Source organism: Populus alba, chromosome 2 (genome assembly GCF_005239225.2).
Source record: "Populus alba chromosome 2, ASM523922v2, whole genome shotgun sequence".
In the NCBI taxonomy this organism is placed as follows: domain Eukaryota; kingdom Viridiplantae; phylum Streptophyta; class Magnoliopsida; order Malpighiales; family Salicaceae; genus Populus; species Populus alba.
In genome coordinates this window covers 4,081,111-4,100,124 of record NC_133285.1, presented here as the reverse complement: position 1 = coordinate 4,100,124, position 19,014 = coordinate 4,081,111, and the positions used below count along the sequence as shown (strand labels likewise).

Here is a 19,014-nt window from a genome sequence, read left to right as displayed (position 1 = left end):
ATTTGTTTATCAATTAAATACTATAATTAAATTTAATTATAATAAAGAATTACTTCCAAGAGTTTCCACGATTAATAGGATGTGCTGGTTATGATTTTACCTTGTGTAATAAAACTTGACATGTAATTAACTAGAAAATTATCATTAATAAATAAATAAACTCCTGCCATTAAAGACCAGGTCCGAAAGCGGATTGGAAACTACTTCTGCTCCAGGAGATGAGACAAGTCTGACAATTCATGAAGGGTGGCCTGGCCTAGTCTCCATCTATAAAAACAGTTTTCTTTAGATTTGTTTTTTTAAAAATTATTAATTTAAATTTTATAAATTTTAATATTATTAAAAATTTATATAATTATTAATTTTAAAACTTATAAAATTAATCAAAAATATATATAATCTAACCCAAAGACCTATATCAATAATAAAAAAAAACATGCAAGATTCAATATTTATTTATTTTTTAAAAAATATATTAAAATATATTTCTTGATATTTTTTATTTTATTTTTTTATATTAATACACTGAATTATTAAAAAAATAGTAATTAAATATTTTTCAAATAAATTACATTTTTAAATAAAAAAATCAGAAAATTACTGTAATTCCAAACACTACGTCACACCATTTTTTTTTTTGTTGGAAGTTAATTTATTTCAGTGTTTTTAAATAATTTTAATAGTATAATATATAAATAAATTTTTAAAATAAAAAAATATTTTAATATGTTTATAAATGAAAATCCCTCTAAAAACTAACAACCGCCACGTTAACAAGCACTACCTCCTTAGAAATACCACAATGAACTGACCAGAAGAAGCATAACCCCATATGCCCTGAAACAGCTGTTCTACTTATTAACAGACCGAGAAAACCAGCAGCGACAAAGTTATACAGACCTGACCCATAGACCAACAACTCCTTATTTCATTAAATCCCCCAAAAAGCTTTCTTAATGCTTTTTATCTGCTTTCACGTTTTGTTCTCTTTATTTTTCTTTCACTTGTGATGCTTTCTTGCTAATCTACGAGGTACGTTTACTCACCCTCCCCCCCTTCTCTCACATTGAACTTCTAGTTTTGATTTGGTATTTAATTGATCATAGCCATGAATTGGGTTTTCTTCTCAGTGCATTTCATTGATTAGTGCGAATGTTTATGAGTGATGGGAGTTTGTTTATAGTCTCTATTTTGTTGTTTGTTATTATAATTGGGAAGCTTGAGATGGCCCTTTTATTATTTTTTTATGAATCTTAGTGAAATGTGAATTCTTTCAAATTAGTTATTCCTGTAGGGATAAGTTGGGTGATTCAAAGACCATTACCATCAAAACTTCATCATTGATTGCAAATTTTCTGTGATTATCAAGAGAAATCGTGTCGAATTATTATCTTTATGTGCATACAGTAATTTTTTTTTGTTTGTTTCCGCTATGCTCAGAGTACCTGTCTATGGCTGTGTCAGTTGCACCTGTTGAGAGCATGGCATCGTTAAGTAGTGATCTGTTCTATGACATATTGAGGCGTCTTGATGGCCCGACATTGGCCAGTGCAGCTTGTGCTTGTGTTACGTTCTGTTCCATTTCAAAAGAAGAGAAATTATGGGAAAATGTTTGTTCTTCTATGTGGCCTTCGACCAGCAGGGAAGATGTTAAAATTTTAATATCGTGTATTGGTGGATTCAGAAAGTTTTATGCAGATTGCTTTCCGCTTATTGTCAACAAGGAAGTGACTGAGTATCAATGGAACGATCACCTAGAGTATCCTGAAGAATGGACTGAGGCTGAATACTATGGTGATGTTGATGAATTTGAGAGTGTTGCACCATCAGATTTTGTGTCGATTGTTGATATCAAGTACAAGGATAGAACAATCTGTTCGAAAGTCCTGTGGGGCATCCCTAATGCCAATGAGTTCAATGGTTGGTTTTACAACTGTCCGTTTCGTATTGATCTTCTTACCTATGCAGCTAGAGATGATGATAATGAAGGTGAAGTTTTTCTTTCGGTTTCTGATGGTCTGCCCCCAATTTTATCAATGGAGAAGGAAAGAAAGGATGGAAAGCTATGGATGGAGCTTCGTGATGGACTTCGGCTTAGTTGGATTGTTGTTAACAAAAAATTCAAGCAAGCTGCTAATCTTGCTAGCTGGAGCCCTCTCGGTGGGCAAAGGCATTGGCCTACAGACAACGATTTTGTGATACGCTTTGGATCTGTGCTTTCTGCACAAGGCATTCTTCCATGCCAGGTAGTAGAATGCATTCTTATCATGAAGTTCAGAGTGATCCAGCAGGAGGGAGAGGGTGTTCAGACAACTCTCAAATTAACAGAGCTGAGCATGCAGTTGGAAGACATGGAAGGCGCTCATGTCAATGGAAGAAATAGTTTGAATATTCTCAAAAAAGCATTGAGCTGCCACAGGAGCAAAAACTATAGTGAAGTTCTCGAGTCTTGTCATCTGTACTCAAAAGCTCAGAGCGAGTTAAAAGAGGAGAAGATGAGAAACGAAAGCAGGTTAGATAGACTTTGTATAATAAGCGGCATTGCTGCTTTCCTCACATTCTGGTACTGCATTTTGTGAGACTGAAATGCTTTTGTTATTGTGACCCCTGTTAGCCTGATCTCTAACAAACTTTCGAGACCTGTACCTTATTTGATGTAAAAATCAATTTTGTTTCAGCTAATAAAAATTACTGATCTCATTACCATGGTTAATTTGTGGTCAAAACCTTCTCTATATAAATTTGTATCAAAAAGCCAGTACCGGAAGCAGCATAACTCTCCATGACGTTACTGCTCTGTGATTCTCGAGCTTGAGTCTTCTTTTCTCGATGCGTAGCTATGCCCATCGCCTGTTTTGTTTTGTTGGACACTGTTTGCACCTCTTATCTCTTGGTCTTCGTAACTATCTTGTGAGCAATCGTATTGCTTTATTTTCCCAGCTTTTTTGCCCTATCTAGTTCATGCTTTTTTGAATAAAACTGAACGGATAACATTGCTAAGCGTGGCAGAATGTGAAATAGCATGACCTGACACATCTGATTGTATAAAAACTACGTATAGAAAGGTTTTTTGACGATCATTTTCCCATTAGCTTTCATCACTCAAAGGCACGTCTCTCTCTGTCTCCTCCTCCTGTGCTGACTGCATGATCATGGCTTGCTCTCTTTGCAAAAGCGACTGATGTTTAGTCTGCTTTTCCATACCTGTTATACTCATGGATTTCGCCATTATGCAAGCTGTGAAGAAAGGGAAAAGGCGTTGTTAGCCTTTCCCTTTCGCAATCTCTGAAATAATAGATTTGATAGCTTAACTAAATTATCACTCATCATATCCTATCTTGCAAGTTGCGAAATTGAAACACGCTTTAAAAGATGTTGGTAGTGGATGAAAATGGTTAGCAGGAACTTGAAAAATAATGCCAAAGCTAGCTTTAAATAGCACCATCACTATCATCATTATTTAATACCCATTCTACTAGATTTTCTTTCTCTAATCAATATTTCTGTTTCCTTTTTGAGAATTTTTCTGATTAACATCTAGCTTGTATGCCGTACAACATTTCTCCAAGTGACCCAGAAAATCTGCCCTGATCCTACTTACTAAGATCACACACCATGCCCTAATAGGCAGACCTAAGAAATTGAGCTCAGAGACTCTTTTTGACCATTTAGATTTTAGGCAGACCATTGAAATCCTTCCAAGCTCCGGCAACAGTTATTTTGAGCGCTGAGGTTGCTGTAAACAAAAGCAAATATGTTCCCAGAGAAAATGCTCCGCTAGTTAGGCTATCTGTTAAGTTACTTTGTATTTTGGTTTCCGCATAAAACTTTTCGTTTTTATTTTTGGTTTTGGAAGATATAAAAAACCAAAAACAAAATTTCAAAATTTTCAAAAACATAAATTTATTATCAAAAGTGATGAAAATATTTTAGCGGTGTTAAAAAAAACAAATGCCTTTTCCAATAAAAATGTAAGAAAAAATAATTTTTTTGTTTTTTCTCAAGAATTTCAAAATGAAAACACTAACATAAGGATGTCAAATTTTTTTTAAAAAAACTTATTGCTGTGGTGATTTCACCGTGCACTCAGTGCACTGTGAATGAGAATAATAAAATAAAAATTTTTCCCTTAAAAAAAAACATTTGCTAGGCTTATAGGGACGGTTTTGTGATTGCTCAAGGCCCAATTGGTCATTATAATATTTATTAAGGTAAAAAAGATCTTTTTACTTTTTAATTGATAAGTGTTTGTTATAATACCTTTAAAATCAAAATAAATCTACCTTCGCTTGAGGGGCAAGTTTGTCTTTTTTTTTTAAAAATACAAAGTTAATTTACTTAGTTACCCCTTGAAAAAAAAAAAACTTCAATCTACCGACTTATTCATCTTTTAAATGTTGTTGTTTTGTAATTATGGGCTAAATACATGGGATGATTTTGTATTTTAAAAAGAGTAATTAATATCTTAGAAATAAATGCATAATGAATTTGTTTGGTTACCCTCAAATCATAATTTTTTAAAGTTGGGTAAAGGGCTTATTTGTCTTTTTATTATGGTATTTTTGTAATTATAGGGTCAAAACGAGGTAATTTCATATTTTACCCCAGCGTTTAAGACCATTATGCATGCTCAAAGTGATGCGTGTGATGATATTAAGAGATAAAAATTATGCAATCACAACAACGTTCAAAAGTTTACGAAGACCTCATTCATATGAGGTGGAGCGTGTAGTGGTGCGTGCGATGGTTTAGCTCTAATAATTTCTTTTTCTTTTTCTTTTTTTCTCTCTCTTTTCTTAGTGATATTGGCATTTTTTTAAACTATTTTTTTTTTATCGTTCAACACTTTAAATTCTAATATTTTTTTTCCAGTATTTTTGAAAAAACTATCACGACTTCATGCATGGGTTGCGTTTTAACAAGCACACTCGGGTTCACTTGTATCATCTTTTATCTTTCTTTTTTTTAATTTCTTTTTGAGATTCACAATTAGATTGAAATGTATCTTTTATTTTTATTTTTTTTTATCATGATCAATTGTTTATTTCTTTTAGTTCAGTCCAACTGATGTCATTGTTATATAAGATAAGCTTATTCGATGTAGCGACGTCTATAATCTAAATGGTGATTTTTTGCTTTTTTAAGTACATTGGCGGTCTCTTAACATTTTTTTTACACTCGGTTTTTTTTTTTTTAACGGTTCACGGTACAAAAAGCCCCTAAGGTACAACGTTTTTGTTTTCCTATATTCCATGACATTTATCTTATCGAAGATGGGCCATGTTTATATCAAAGTGGTCTGAAGGCCCATTAGAATGGCTAAAAGGTTGTTGATTCTTTCTGACGGGTATATGTTTTGCACATTTTAAAGTTTGGGCGTCAATGATGGTGATGTCAGCCCATATATAAACCGACATGCCCATCGCTGCTACTTTCAATTCTGAATGTTTTTTAAACATTGGGCTTCAACGATGGTGATGTCAGCCCATATATACACCCACATGCCCATCACTGCTACTTTCAACTCTGAATGTTTTTTAACGTTTGGGCTTCAACGATGGTGATGTCAGCCCATATATACACCGACATGCCCATCGCTGCTACTTTCAATTCTGAATGTTTTTTTAAGTTTGGGCTTCAACGATGGTGATGTCAGCCCATATATACACCGACATGCCCATCGCTGCTACTTTCAACTCTGAATGTTTTTTGACTCACCATGGTTAGCAGCTGAATATCAAGTCTGATCTATTTTTTTTTTTTTAAAAAAAAAAAAATTAACTGCAGTTGACAGTTGTGAATCCGTGAGAATAGTTTTTAAACCCGGCCAAAAAACCGGGTCACCCCCTAAAAAAAACAATTTATTTTCATGACACCGAAGAATAAAGGAGAAGTTTATTTTCGGATATAATTTTCGGAGAAGTTTAAACTTTCTGAATCCATAGATCACCTGCTCTTTTAATGAACGAATTATAATTATCTGTAACAAAATCTCTTTTAATGAAATCGTTGTGGAGCCATAGGAGAAAGCTTTGAGTGATGCAATGGGTGCAGGAAATTAAGAAATTGTAATTAAGAAACCAATTACCTCGGAGAGTATGACATGACGTGATTGATGGATCTTAAAATTTAAATAAATTTGGTGCGTTGAATAATTAATTAAGTTTTTAGTTTAGATAATCTAATTTATTTTTTAATTAAAATATGTAATGCCTCGATATGAAAAATTTAAATAACTGATAATAATGAATGACATCTGATAAATTAAAATGATCAGTAATTATGATAGTAGTGAATAATATCTGGTAAGGTGATTGCTAATTAGTAGCTATAAAAAAAATTATAAACATAATTTTTTTTTTATAATAAAATTTATAATTTTATAAAAAATATATATATTAATATTTTAAAAAATAGACTCTGAATATATATATATATATATATATACAAACACAGCTAAAAGTATTAAAAATAAAAATATAATGAAATTTTATCTTGAGAATTTATAATATATTTTATAATTTATAAATCTTATATTTTTACGAGAAAGAGATGTCATACTATAATTTTATTTTTGTAATATTTTAAATTATATTCTATTCACGATAATACATTCAACATCAGCGTAAAATACGGAGACATCCGCTTTAATTGACAAATTCATTGCAAACTACAGTGCTAAAAAGCAAAACAAATCATCTCCCCTCCCCCGCTAGCCCCACCTCTGTCAACAACTCCCCTCCGCCCACCGCACCATGAGTACACGAAATCAACATGAATCTTAAGCATCCTTGAAATAGAAAGTGATTAACTGATACAGCCAAAAAAAAAACTTGTAGTGAAGAACAGAGGGAGAAAGATTGGACTGAGTTCTACAATTTTTCCTCACAGATGCTAATGGCTCAATAAAGGGAGGAAGAAAGGAGGAAGAGGAGAAGACGAGGAAAGGTCGGGATAGAAAACCTTAATACAAAACGGAGTGGTTTTGTTAATTAAAAAAATATATATGCCGGGTTTCACCGGTGTGATGCCGGGTCACCCGGATTCATCCGCATCAAATACAAGTCTAGTTTTCACCGGTGTAAAACCCCATCAAGGCCTTGGGTGGACCGGGTTCTAGTCAATCTGCCGGCCTGGCCGAGTTTTATTACTGTACCTGTGAGGGTCATAGCACAATGTACGGATGTTCATTTACCAGTCAATGGATGCTCTGCTCTTTAATCATGGATGTTGCAGAGGGATTGTTGTTGGAGTTGAAGAATCACAGCACGTACCAATTGGGCTCGGAGCACGCTAATTCATGGAAGATTTGACGAATATTTCACCCTCCTATATTGAAAATAGTTGAAAATGAAAAATTAGTGTTCCTACCTCAAATAATCGTGTTCCTACCTCAAATAAATGATGGGTCTACAATTTATATATTACTTTCAATTAGTAACCTAACATCATTATTAATGCGTTTGAAAGAAACGCAAACCCTGCCACATAAACAAACGAATGGAGTACTGAGTGCGCTAATTTAAAAATGAAACGAGGCATCAGAGCTAGACGGCACTCAGATCGGTGGAGAAAAGAGACTGGTACACCTCATAATCTTGCAGTATATGGTGTGAATGGAGTCTCCCGCCTTCAAATCATTGAACCTTCGAGATAGGAATTTATTCTGGGGATGATAGATCACATCTTGAAAGCTTTACTCTCTCCTAATTTCCATGTCACTTGACATGTCAGTTTTTAGTTTCTTGTGACCTTTTTACTTCATTATTTTCAAGCCGTTCACGGTGCCATCATTTGACCAGGAAGTGGAGTTTTTATTCTACAATATCTTCCAAGATTTCAATTTCTTCGAGAGGGAATGAAAGGTGATGAATCTGCGATAATAATCGAGGTTAACGAGTATCTTGATCTCTATTCTGATCCAGGATTCCCCGAGTTCACAAAGAAAGATGGCAGGCACATCGATTAATCTTGCATTGTAATAAGACTGGCTAGTGATTTTGCGTGCAATAATATCATGAAATCACAATGAAATCTGTAGTGCAATGCCATTTTTTAGGCAAATAATGCAGGATTCTTGATCAGAATCCACATTGCTAGCTTGAAAAAAAAAATCCTTTAAATAAAGATGAAGTTGTAGTAGTAAACAATTAAAATCCTTCAAATAAAAATGGAACCTAAAAGCTAAACAATCATCTCATTTCATAAAATAAAACAGTTAAGTGATACTTTTATATTACTGTCTAATATATTTTTTTAAATGAGATTTTTAAAATATAAAACTTAAAAAAATCCAACCTATTTAGTTTATAAAATAGAATAAGATCAGTGAGATTTAAACATATAATTATAAGATTAACAAGATTTTGATATTATATTAAATAAGTATTTAATAAAAAAATTTATACTATATTGTAAATTGTAATTTATAAAGGCATGTTTTAACTCTGATCAGACTAAAAGGATGAAATTAATATTGAAACTCAAAAAAATTGCCACCAAAAGTATTATTAATAGAGAAAACAAAATAAAGAATACCATCATGAAGCTGCTTTTGGAGTAACAATTTCAATAAAAAGAGTCAATTGTTATAATTTGTGGACCTAAATTTGCTGGATAGTGGATATGAAGTCGAAGCACGAGAAAGAGTCCCAATCGATGGCACGGCTAGCTTTTTGTTGGACTTTATTTTATACACTCGAGATAATATAATACAAGGATTAGCGTGAGTACTAATATAAGATAATATAAGTTAGGTCGGCCCGGCAGAAACGTTGGATGGGAAGTCTGAGGAAACACCGGCCGTACAGGAACACCACGTACCAAGCAGCACGTGTAAGCCCTCGTAATGTTCCTACACATGGCAGCTGAATCATGGGGTGGAGGGTTTATTTATATGTGTTTTTTTTAATGCACGTCGTATCTGATTAAATTATGCTAGGAAAATAATCTCGAATCAGCATGTTATTTCTCAGACGTCAATATTTATTTTGTTGACCCGAGCCAGTAAGAGGCATGATTGAAATTGAATTCGAATCCCAAAAGTTCGACGTCTTGATATGGTCGGCAGTGGAGAAGTAAGATCCTCGGAAAGAGTGGTTTTAATCAATTCTGTGTTGTTATTGCCATCTCGAGTCTCTGCTGGCCAGCAATGCCGTCCTTGTAGGCTGAGGATTAGGATGCTGATGACACAAACCATGATGCTAAAATCCTTTGCTGTTAGTCCCATCGAACAAAAAATTAAATATTAGAATCAGACCATGTTAGAAAATTGGTTTCTGCAAGATCATGTATTTGATTCGTTGCAAATTTCTCTGTTATGTTCGTTTTGTGTTAAAAAAAATTTTAATTTTTAATTATTTTTTTTATATATATTTTATTGTTCTGATATAATAATACAAAAAATAAATTTGAAAAATAAAATTTATTATTTTAATATATTTTTAAGTGAAAAATATTTTTAAAAGAAATTATTATTATATTTTTAAAAAACATTGAAAACTCTAAAAATTTAATGAATTGTAAAATATGAAAAAAATAAAAACCATGTCATGAACCCCATGGATAGAGTTATGTCCGTGGAAACAAAAAAAGTTCGAAGGGCATGGGTTTTCAAGTTCGTTATTAGTTACCAAAGTTTATTTTACATCCTCTTACGGGTTATTTCTATTTTTATTTTAGTTTTTTTTAATTTTCTATGGTTTTTAATTTTCCTTTTCTTTTGAATTTCTGTCTATAATTTGATCTTTCATGTTTTGCAAAGTTTTTTAAAGTTTGTATATCATTTTATATTTGGAATTTTGTTTTGTGGTCTCAGAGACATTTTTGTCCGGAAATATATGAAAGAAGTTATTGGTGCGTGATTACAATTTACATCTGAAGTGAGTTTTTTTATATACATACACACACACTCAAGGTATAAAAGATAGATGAATATTATATATATTTGTACTGTTACTAATTGTTTTAGCGAGGGGGATTTTTTTATTTTTCACAATGTTTTTTTTTATTATTTTTATAGTTACAAAATCTGTTCCTGGGTAATTTTGTATGTGGATAAATAATTTCAGCGTCGCCTGTCCATATTGATGGCTGCTGCCGGTCCCCTGTGCACTCCTCGTCTGGTGAATGCGTTGATAATGTGCCTATCACATCCATTAATTTGGTGCCTTGCAGCACATTTGGCAATGCTAATAGGAAATTTGGGTCATTTTCTTCCGGGATTAATCTTCTCATTAGGGTCGGTCTTTTTGGCATATATTATGTATTTCTGTTTTTGTATATATATAATTGTAAAATCTGCTAATGGGTAATGTTGTATTTGGATAAATAAAAAAGGCCGGTGCTTGTGCAGGGCACCTGGAGGCACATGAGGGCGCTCATGCCCTTCAAGCGGTTCTTACAGTATTTTTTAACATATAAAAATAATATTATGTTATGTTATTAAAAGTATCATCGTTTTTTTTTTTAATTGACACAACACATATCTTTGTTTGTAGCTTGGTTTATTATTGTTGTATATTTTTTTGTTATTGGATTATTCCAATCTCAATATTTAAGTGATGAGTTTAATAAAATATCTCAAGTTTATTCAAATTTTATTATCATGGTTACAGATTCATCCCAACCAAGTTTTTTTCTTTAAAAAAATTATCTTATTTTGACACTTGGATATTATTTTGGATACAAAAAAATAATTCGATCTTGCAATGAAGCGCGGGCACTCAAACCAGTCTCCTACTACTGGCCATGGTTCAAGCCTTTGGTATTATTTAGAGCCAACACGATTAAATTTGATTTTAACCATACCATAACATGCAGCATGCATAATGTATTCATAAAAAAATTTCAAACTATTTCAGTAATCAATAATTTCATGAAAAACGCTATGCATACTCGTGGGTCGATGATGAATTTTTTTTACATTTTATTTACTTTTCAAGACAAGAATTTGTTAGTATTTACTAAATACCTTAATTTTGTATTCGAAGATGTTGAATATATATTCCCATTAAAACTCAGTCAAATTCGAAGAAAGAAAAGAAAAGGAAAGGAAAGGATCTTTCATAGTTAAACAAGGTTTTGCAAAAGTACTAAGATTCCCATTAAAATCTTTAGCAATCGTAGCTTTAAAATCCAAATTGCCATGGAGTCTTAATGTTTTGCTATCCTTTGCAAGGATGTGCTGTCATAGTTTTAAACTTAATTCAGATTAATGTCTGGATTACGGAATGGAGGATTAATCTAGATTAATTCTAAAAATATATTTAAAAAAAATTAAAATAATAATATTATTTTTAAATCAACGGGATAATAATCTATGTCAGATCTAATGTGATGAAATTATTGGATCAATCTAAATTTTTAAACTAATTAACTAAATTTTATTTTTATTTTTTCCAGCACGAATCAGTCCATGCTCTTATTCAACCCAGTAGGGACAATTCAAGTTATAAAAGTCAAAAAAATGTCTGCTGTGCGTGCACATACGCGGGACTCTCTGAGCGCGAGACGCACAAGGATCCGAATTCCGCCACACAACCCATTCATCAACTCATTTAAATTCACAACCAGTCCAATATAAAAATCCAAACGCGTCCCTGCAAATTAGCAATCTGACTGAAAGGGAAAAAGGGTAGATTTGTCACTTAAAAATATCCGCCCCACACGGCAATATTCTTGTCATTAGCCACCTTCTTCGATCACGATCACGATCACGATCACGATCAGACGGCCCCTAATAACGAACAAGCCGTACTCCACCCCCACCCCTACGCTCTTATCTTATCGACGCTCTTCACAAGTCACGACTAGCCCCCCTTCACCTTCTTCTACCCTTATCTTTTCTTATAAAAAATATTACATTAATATGTTTTAAAAATGTTTTTAATATATTTCAAAATAAAAAATATAATGTATTAGAACACCAAACACACATGAAATAATAGTTTTAGGACTTGCACGGTGAATCCAATTTAAGTGGATACATATGAAAGGATTTCTTTAGCAAGTGCATGAAACTATCAAGGTTAATGGATGTTCCTCGAGATTCAAAAATATTTAATTTATGCCTTTCATATATATCCAACAATACTTTCAAAAGAATACTTGCAATGATATTTGATGGTAATAATGAACTTCTCTTCGGTATAATTGTGTGTCTAAAAAATCACTACTCATACCAAAGATAAAAAAAAAAAAAAAAAGAATTACGGAAAGAATATCACGAAATAATTTCTTACCTGCTTGGTGGGGTCAAATTTTGTTATTAAGCGGGAGAGAGGATAAACTTCTTCCATGATTTCACTGGCTACTGGCTACTGGCTACTGGCCTCTCCGTCCACATCAAGTTCTAACCTCTTCTTTCATGGGGTCTTCCCCTTAATAAATAAAGAAAGCAGAAACTTTTTGAATGCTTGACAAGTTACTCTGTGTGTTCTCATCCTCGTGTTCATCGACCATATAGTTTCTGCCAAAATACCTCTCTATCCTTTCCTCTTTCACGTTGTGAATATCGTTTTAGATTCGTATATTCATTCGTCTCGTAACAATTATCATGGCATAGGTGATTTCATTTTCTCTCTTTCCTTAACCAGACTAGGAGAGCTAGACCCTAATGAAAGCCGTTTTTTCCATTAATGCTTCTTTATATTTGCTGATGATGCTACCCCACCGCCTTTAAAGAATACACCTTTTGTACTATCTTTGAAAACCATACATTAGCAATTAGCAATATACTCCATAACCCCATGTGAATCTTTTTTTTTTTTTTCAAAAACAATGCCCAGCAACACCACCACATCTTCTGCTACTCCTCGAGACACAATGACCCACTTGGATTTCTTCAAGAAGCTCAAGAGATTGAACCCTCTTGAGCCTTCTCTTTGCATTCTTGGCTTCTTTTTAGTCACCGTACTCCTCATTTGTTGCTTCTTTTACTTGGATTACAGGAGTGTGACTCGTGGCCTTCGCCACCATGGTATCTCCTGGTCTGGACTTGTTGTAACTTCTTCATCAGAATTAACTGGCGGAGACAGTGGACGGCTAGGATTTCTTGATAAGGGTGGTGATTGGTGCGATATTTTTGACGGGAACTGGGTTTGGGATGATAATTATCCTCTGTATCAGAGTCAAGATTGTTCCTTTATAGACGCTGGTTTTAGGTGTTTAGAGAATGGGAGGCCTGATAGCTTCTACACCAAGTGGCGTTGGCAACCCAAATATTGCAACTTGCCCAGGTATTCGTTTCCTTTCGTTTTCTTTTTGATCTGTTTAATTGGTTTTTTAAACTTTGAGTTAATTACTGATAAATTGTGGAATTATTTTTGTGCTGTGTTGGGTTGCTTACAGATGAGAAAAGGTTGCTAAATTAAAATAGTTGCATATTAGGTTGGGTAGAAAGCGTTTTTTCATAATCTTTGGCGTCTTCCAATTGAAGCGTTAATTAATGATGTTTGTAAGAATGATATCATGGCACATCTCCTCGAAATCAGCATACAAATTCCTTTCTGTTTAGTGTCTTGTAGTTAACTACCTTTGTCCATATCAAATTAGTTTTTATCCCCTTTTTAGGAGTTAGACACCACACTTGCTTGATAACAAACTCTAACATAGTTTCACAGAAAAAGTGGAAGTTGTGTTTGGCTCCAGAACTTCGTGAACGTGTTTCTTTTAAACACTAGCCAAGTACCTACTTTTTGTGAGAAAATTTATTGTTTAAATATTTCCTGGTACTAGCAATCTCTTTTCTTGGAATGACAATTACAATTGCTCTGAGAAAAGCTTATATGGGGCCCCCTTCTTTTCCTTGAGACAGATTCGATGCAAGGTTGATGTTGGAAAAGCTGAGGAACCGGAGGCTTGTATTTGTTGGAGACTCAGTTGGAAGGAACCAGTGGGAGTCCCTCCTCTGTATGCTTGCCACTGCTGTTCCTGACAATTCTTCTATATATGAGGTGAATGGGAACCCAATTACAAAGCACAGAGGGTTTCTGGCGTTCATGTTCAAGGACTATAATTGCACCCTTGAATATTACAGGGCTCCATTTCTAGTGGTACAGGGCCGCCCCCCTGCTGGAGCTCCGAAAGAGGTGAAGTTGACTTTAAGAGTGGATACATTGGACTGGACTTCCCCCAAGTGGAAAGATGCAGATGTTCTAGTCCTTAACTCTGGCCATTGGTGGAATCATGAGAAGACCATAAGAGGGTAAGTACAACCTATGCAATTAGGTGTCCCCAAGAGCTGGTTCTTGTGTCGTTGTGTAGTGTGCATGTAGCTATCGTCAACTTTTGGCATCTTTGAATCTGGAGAATACTAGATTGGAGCATAATATCTATTCCTAGCTTTTTATCCTAACCGGTCTGCATATATGCATAAATAAGACTATTGGAGGGTAAAGACATCCTATCTGATTTTGTACTTTGCACTATAGGACTAGGATATATCATATGAGCTTGAAGATAAATTTTATATAGCCTTTTACAGTAGCTCGAATGCTTTTACCTGCAGATGCAATTTTTTCACGGTTCAGCAACTTGGGGTTATAGTGGAAAAAAAAACTTTATTATAACGTGGTTTAAGTTGGAAAGCGTGTCTAAGATGGCAATGCATCTGCTCAATTATTGAAATTCAGGCCTCAAGGTGACAAGTTTAGATGAAGGAAGGTACACAATAGTCTCAATCTGAGGGTTAGAGGGTAAGGATATCAGATCACTCCAACCTGATGACCTGGTTCTTTTGAATGTGTGCATGTGTGTGCAAGTGCGCGCACTTTGATTTTTTGACTTTTGGCACTATAGAGCTAGGATAAGACCCCATGAGCGCAAATAAATTATCATATAGCCTTTTACCATTGCTGGTCAGCTTATACGTGTAGATGTGTTATTTCTCAGTTCAGCAACATGGGCACATGCACAGTTCAACTTGGAGAGGAGAGCATGTTTAATGTGGCCAATGCATCAGCAAATTATAGAAATTTAGGCCCCATGGTGACAAGTTTAGAAGGAGAAAGTTACATACAGGTTGTTTCTTCACATTGTTTCGATCTGAGGGCTAGAGCCAGAAACATATATGCATTTTATTTGCTGACGAGATGAGGATGTGTTTCAGTTAGCCATGGATATGGTAAAATTTATCAATGATGAGATTATATATCTTTTCCATGCCATGGATTTACTTCAGGGTCTGCTGGGACATGCATCTCCCTATTGAGCTTGAAGTACCAACATATTGGAGGAAATTCTTTGGTGTTTGTTCAGTTGCATCTGAGATGGCATGTGGCATTGTAGATGTAAATGGAATATTATGAAGGTTGAGCGCATAAGTTGGGATAAAATAAATGCTAAATATGAATTCGATACAATTGGTCCATATAGCATGCTTGAACATGGGTGATTAGACCACATTGGAAGATTATTCTCAATTTGTTAAGCATGATGACCTATGAGATGTCCCTAGAGTGTGTGAGGGCGGGGAGGTGTCCCAATGAATCCTCTTACCACTCTTAAGCCAAAGTCCAAAGGTGTATCCTGTCCGCATTGCTATATCAGTGGGTTAGGATGTGCTTTAGCCTTCGATTTGAGCATGACATTCAGACCAATGACTGGGCTTGATTTATGGACAAAACAGGAAAAATGCGAGAACATTTTTATCTTACTTTCACTACAGTGCATACAATCACCCACAAGAACCATTTCCTTGCAATGAAACCACAATCTTCTTGTTGCTGCTACCACCAAGTTGACCTGCATTTCATTGCATTATTCCCTCATAGTAACACCATCAGGTGATTTTGCTTTATTTTTTACCCTAGATTTAAGAAAGGGAACATGAAAATTCTGTTTGCATGCTTTTGTCAGTTGTCATTTTATGCTGTACTTCATGTAGGAAAAGGCAAGGACAGAAATCAGTTCATGCTATAATGTTGAAATGATATTTGATCATTGAATTTATGTTATTTATTAGGGGTTGTTACTTCCAAGAAGGGGAGAAAGTAAGGATGGAGATGAGTGTTGAAACTGCATATGGAAGATCAATCGAAACTTTGATTGATTGGCTGCACACTGAAGTAAATATGAGCAAGACTCGAGTCTTCTTTCGAACCTATGCTCCTGTACATTTCAGGTTTCTCTCTGTTTATTTTTTAAAATTTCTGCACGGGTACTCTTTTTTTATCATGAACATTTCAAAATATATCCAAAAGTTACTCTTTCTCGAATATTTCAACTGCCAGATCTTTCCTGAATGCTTATTTGTCTATATGTACTCTTTTGATTCTTAGTCTCAAGTTTTAGAACAGAATAACTTCCTCTGGAAAACCTGAACTCTTTCCATGCTATAATGTGAACTAACACTTTTCAATTCATGAGTTACTTGAGATGATTCCTTTGCTCCAAAATTGCAATTCCTTTGCATGCTTGCAAATGAAATTGTTTGTGCGTGTTTATCTAATAAATTGGCTGATGTAACAGGGGTGGCGACTGGAAGACTGGTGGTAGCTGCCATCTGGAAAAGCTTCCTGACCTAGGCTCGGTGCTGGTTTCACCAGATTACCGTTTCAAACTATTCTTTGATGTGTTATCAAAACACTCAAATGAATCACAAGTGATGAACTTGCATTTGTTGAATGTGACAAGCATGTCAGCCCGGAGGAAGGATGGCCATGCATCCTTATACTATCTTGGACCGGGTAGTGGTCCAGCCTCCCTACACCGTCAAGACTGCAGCCATTGGTGCCTGCCTGGTGTACCTGATTCCTGGAATGAGCTTCTTTATACACTTCTTTTGAAGCAGGAGTTGGTTCATGCACAAGATTTAACAGAATCTTCTCAAGCTCCTTCTGTGACCGCTTAAGAAGTAATCTGTTTGGACCAACATGATTAAAGAACGGCAGTTCATAAATCAAAGGTTGCAGTTTCCTCAAACATATCGGCAAAATCATCATTTGCTGAGTTGGATGCGGTGCTTTGCTTCTAGACCATCCATTTAATCATCAGTTGCCTTCAGCAATCCTTGGCAAAATTTAAGCTATACCATTTTTCAGTGAATTTTGTTTTCTGAATGATCGGGGACAGTTCACAGGCATCGTGATAAGAAGGCAACGTTGATAGTTGAGAAGAGATATACACAAAGGCACGCTTTTCTTTTTGTTATACAAGCTGTATTCCTTGGACAGAACAAAAATAGAAAAAATCCTGATCACGCCGCTTGTAAATTGTATATGCAGAGCAAATGCTGGAAATTTTACAGTATAAGAAATCCTTAGTTCAGTCTACACACCCTCGGAAGCAGAGGACTTTCAGCCATGGTAATTCTTAAAGAATGAAAAAGAATTCAGGGCATGAAAATTCTTGAAGTATATATGCTATGCTAGTTTTGGGGGCTTTTATTTCCCTATTGTGCCCTCGAAATTCTTTCGGTTTCTTGACACAGGCATGGAAAAACTCTCAACTTAAGCAAGGCAGTTATGCATTAAGGATTTGGCTGGCCAAACAGAGATTGAGGCTAAAGTTGGGCTTTGATCATTAACGAGGACAATGCCCTGTCCAAATCCATTAGCGTACATTCCTCCACTGCATGCTCCCTTGATTTAACAGAAGTGGGTGCCACTGCCACTTCCTGGTCAATCATGGTTGTATAATTGTCAAATAAAACGCGGAAACATTCACGCACAAACAGGCATAATTGATGCTTTCCACTCTTAAGAATCCAAAATTGGATGAACAGGTTCAAGAACGAACAAGAAAAACTGATCTGCCAAAATAAGAATAATAAAAAAATAGAGGGGAGTGGAGAAGAAAAACCTTCGTCAACCAAAACAAGAATGAGAACATCGAAGGGGATAAGAATGGACTCGCTCTATGTGGTACCTATATGGTAGACAGAGAAAAATCTCATCTTGTTGAGAGCCATTTTGTTTAATCAGTAAATGGATATTGCCCATATCTGATTGTGCAATCATGGAGCACCGAACGAGCCCCTATTCGGCTTTGACAAGTTGCAAACATGGCTGTTTTAGCCGCACTAAGACATGTTGTGCAGTTTGAACTGGTGAGGCCGCTCTAAGACATGATGTGCAGTTTGAACTGTTTGAACTAGTGAGGCCGCACTAAGACATGTTGTGCAGTTTGAACTGGTGACATTTGGATAAGGATGGATGATGCGGTAGTCATATGAACAGTTTTTTTTTTTCCTTTCAGTTTTGTCTAATTTTTTCCTCTCATATAGTTAAATTAACGGTAGTGGATTAGATGAGATTCTCATGTAATTTAATTTTAAATCTAAAACATGTAAAAAGTCACATCAATAGGTCTTTTTAATGTTAGTTTTGTTATTTTTTTTCTCAATTTTATCATATTTTTTTTTTATCAGTTGGCTAGGTTGTTTTTTGATTAACTAAATCGATAAAATTAAGTGAGAACAACTTCTACACGGTATAATTTTAAACCCAAGTTAGAAAGGGATTTAGATAAGTAGGTTTCAAGATTGATTCATTATGGTAAATTTAATAACAATGTTAAATAATTTTTTATAACTTTTATTTTTTTTGTTATTTTAAAATTAAAAATTTATCAGACAACTAGTAACAAAATATATTAAGAGGGAAGAGTGAAATCCACAATGCTAATTATTGTAGCTCTAGATTCAATGACAAAGTAGATTGTAATAATGGAGCAACAATCTTGCCTCCCATGACAAAAACATTTTGTCTAATTGATGAGGCAATATGTTCTTTTTGTTAATTTTTGAATAGTTAAAATATAAAATTACCATTCCAGTAAAAAAAAAAAATTAGACATGACAGCTAAGAGCGATTTTGCTGTTTTTGTTTTAAATGCATATTGAATTTACTAAACTGCCTTTGAAGTAAAAAAAAAATGCTTTAACTTTGTTCTAGGGTTTTTATTATTATTATTAAATAGGGTTAAGAGCATATTTTTACTATACTTTATAATAAATATTTTTTAAAAATAGCTGACATGTGCTTGCACGCGTGCGTCGGTGCATAAATGTTG

At 34.4% G+C, this 19,014-nt stretch overlaps 2 protein-coding genes and 1 long non-coding RNA gene across 3 annotated transcripts; 2 read left to right on the top strand and 1 right to left on the bottom strand.

Annotated features, from left to right (window-relative positions):
* The first annotated feature begins 774 nt into the window (after positions 1-774).
* On the top strand, positions 775-2,711 carry LOC118049215 (F-box protein At2g27310). The gene is made up of 2 exons (XM_035059148.2): positions 775-1,032; positions 1,441-2,711. Exon 2 carries the CDS (start codon positions 1,452-1,454, stop codon positions 2,577-2,579), a length of 1,128 nt encoding a protein of 375 aa, XP_034915039.1. The 5' UTR covers positions 775-1,032; positions 1,441-1,451; the 3' UTR covers positions 2,580-2,711.
* A 3,855-nt stretch (positions 2,712-6,566) lies between these two features.
* Positions 6,567-7,710, bottom strand: LOC140955329 (uncharacterized). The gene is made up of 2 exons (XR_012169292.1): positions 7,429-7,710; positions 6,567-7,329 (listed from the first exon to the last, which is right to left on the bottom strand). It is a non-coding gene; the product is annotated as an uncharacterized lncRNA (long non-coding RNA).
* A 4,637-nt stretch (positions 7,711-12,347) lies between these two features.
* On the top strand, positions 12,348-17,402 carry LOC118049213 (protein trichome birefringence-like 10). Its single transcript, XM_035059146.2, has 4 exons — positions 12,348-13,238; positions 13,817-14,206; positions 15,965-16,123; positions 16,471-17,402. The coding sequence occupies exons 1-4, from the start codon at positions 12,781-12,783 to the stop codon at positions 16,850-16,852; spliced, it is 1,389 nt and encodes a 462-aa protein (XP_034915037.1). The 5' UTR covers positions 12,348-12,780; the 3' UTR covers positions 16,853-17,402.
* Positions 17,403-19,014: the final 1,612 nt, after the last annotated feature.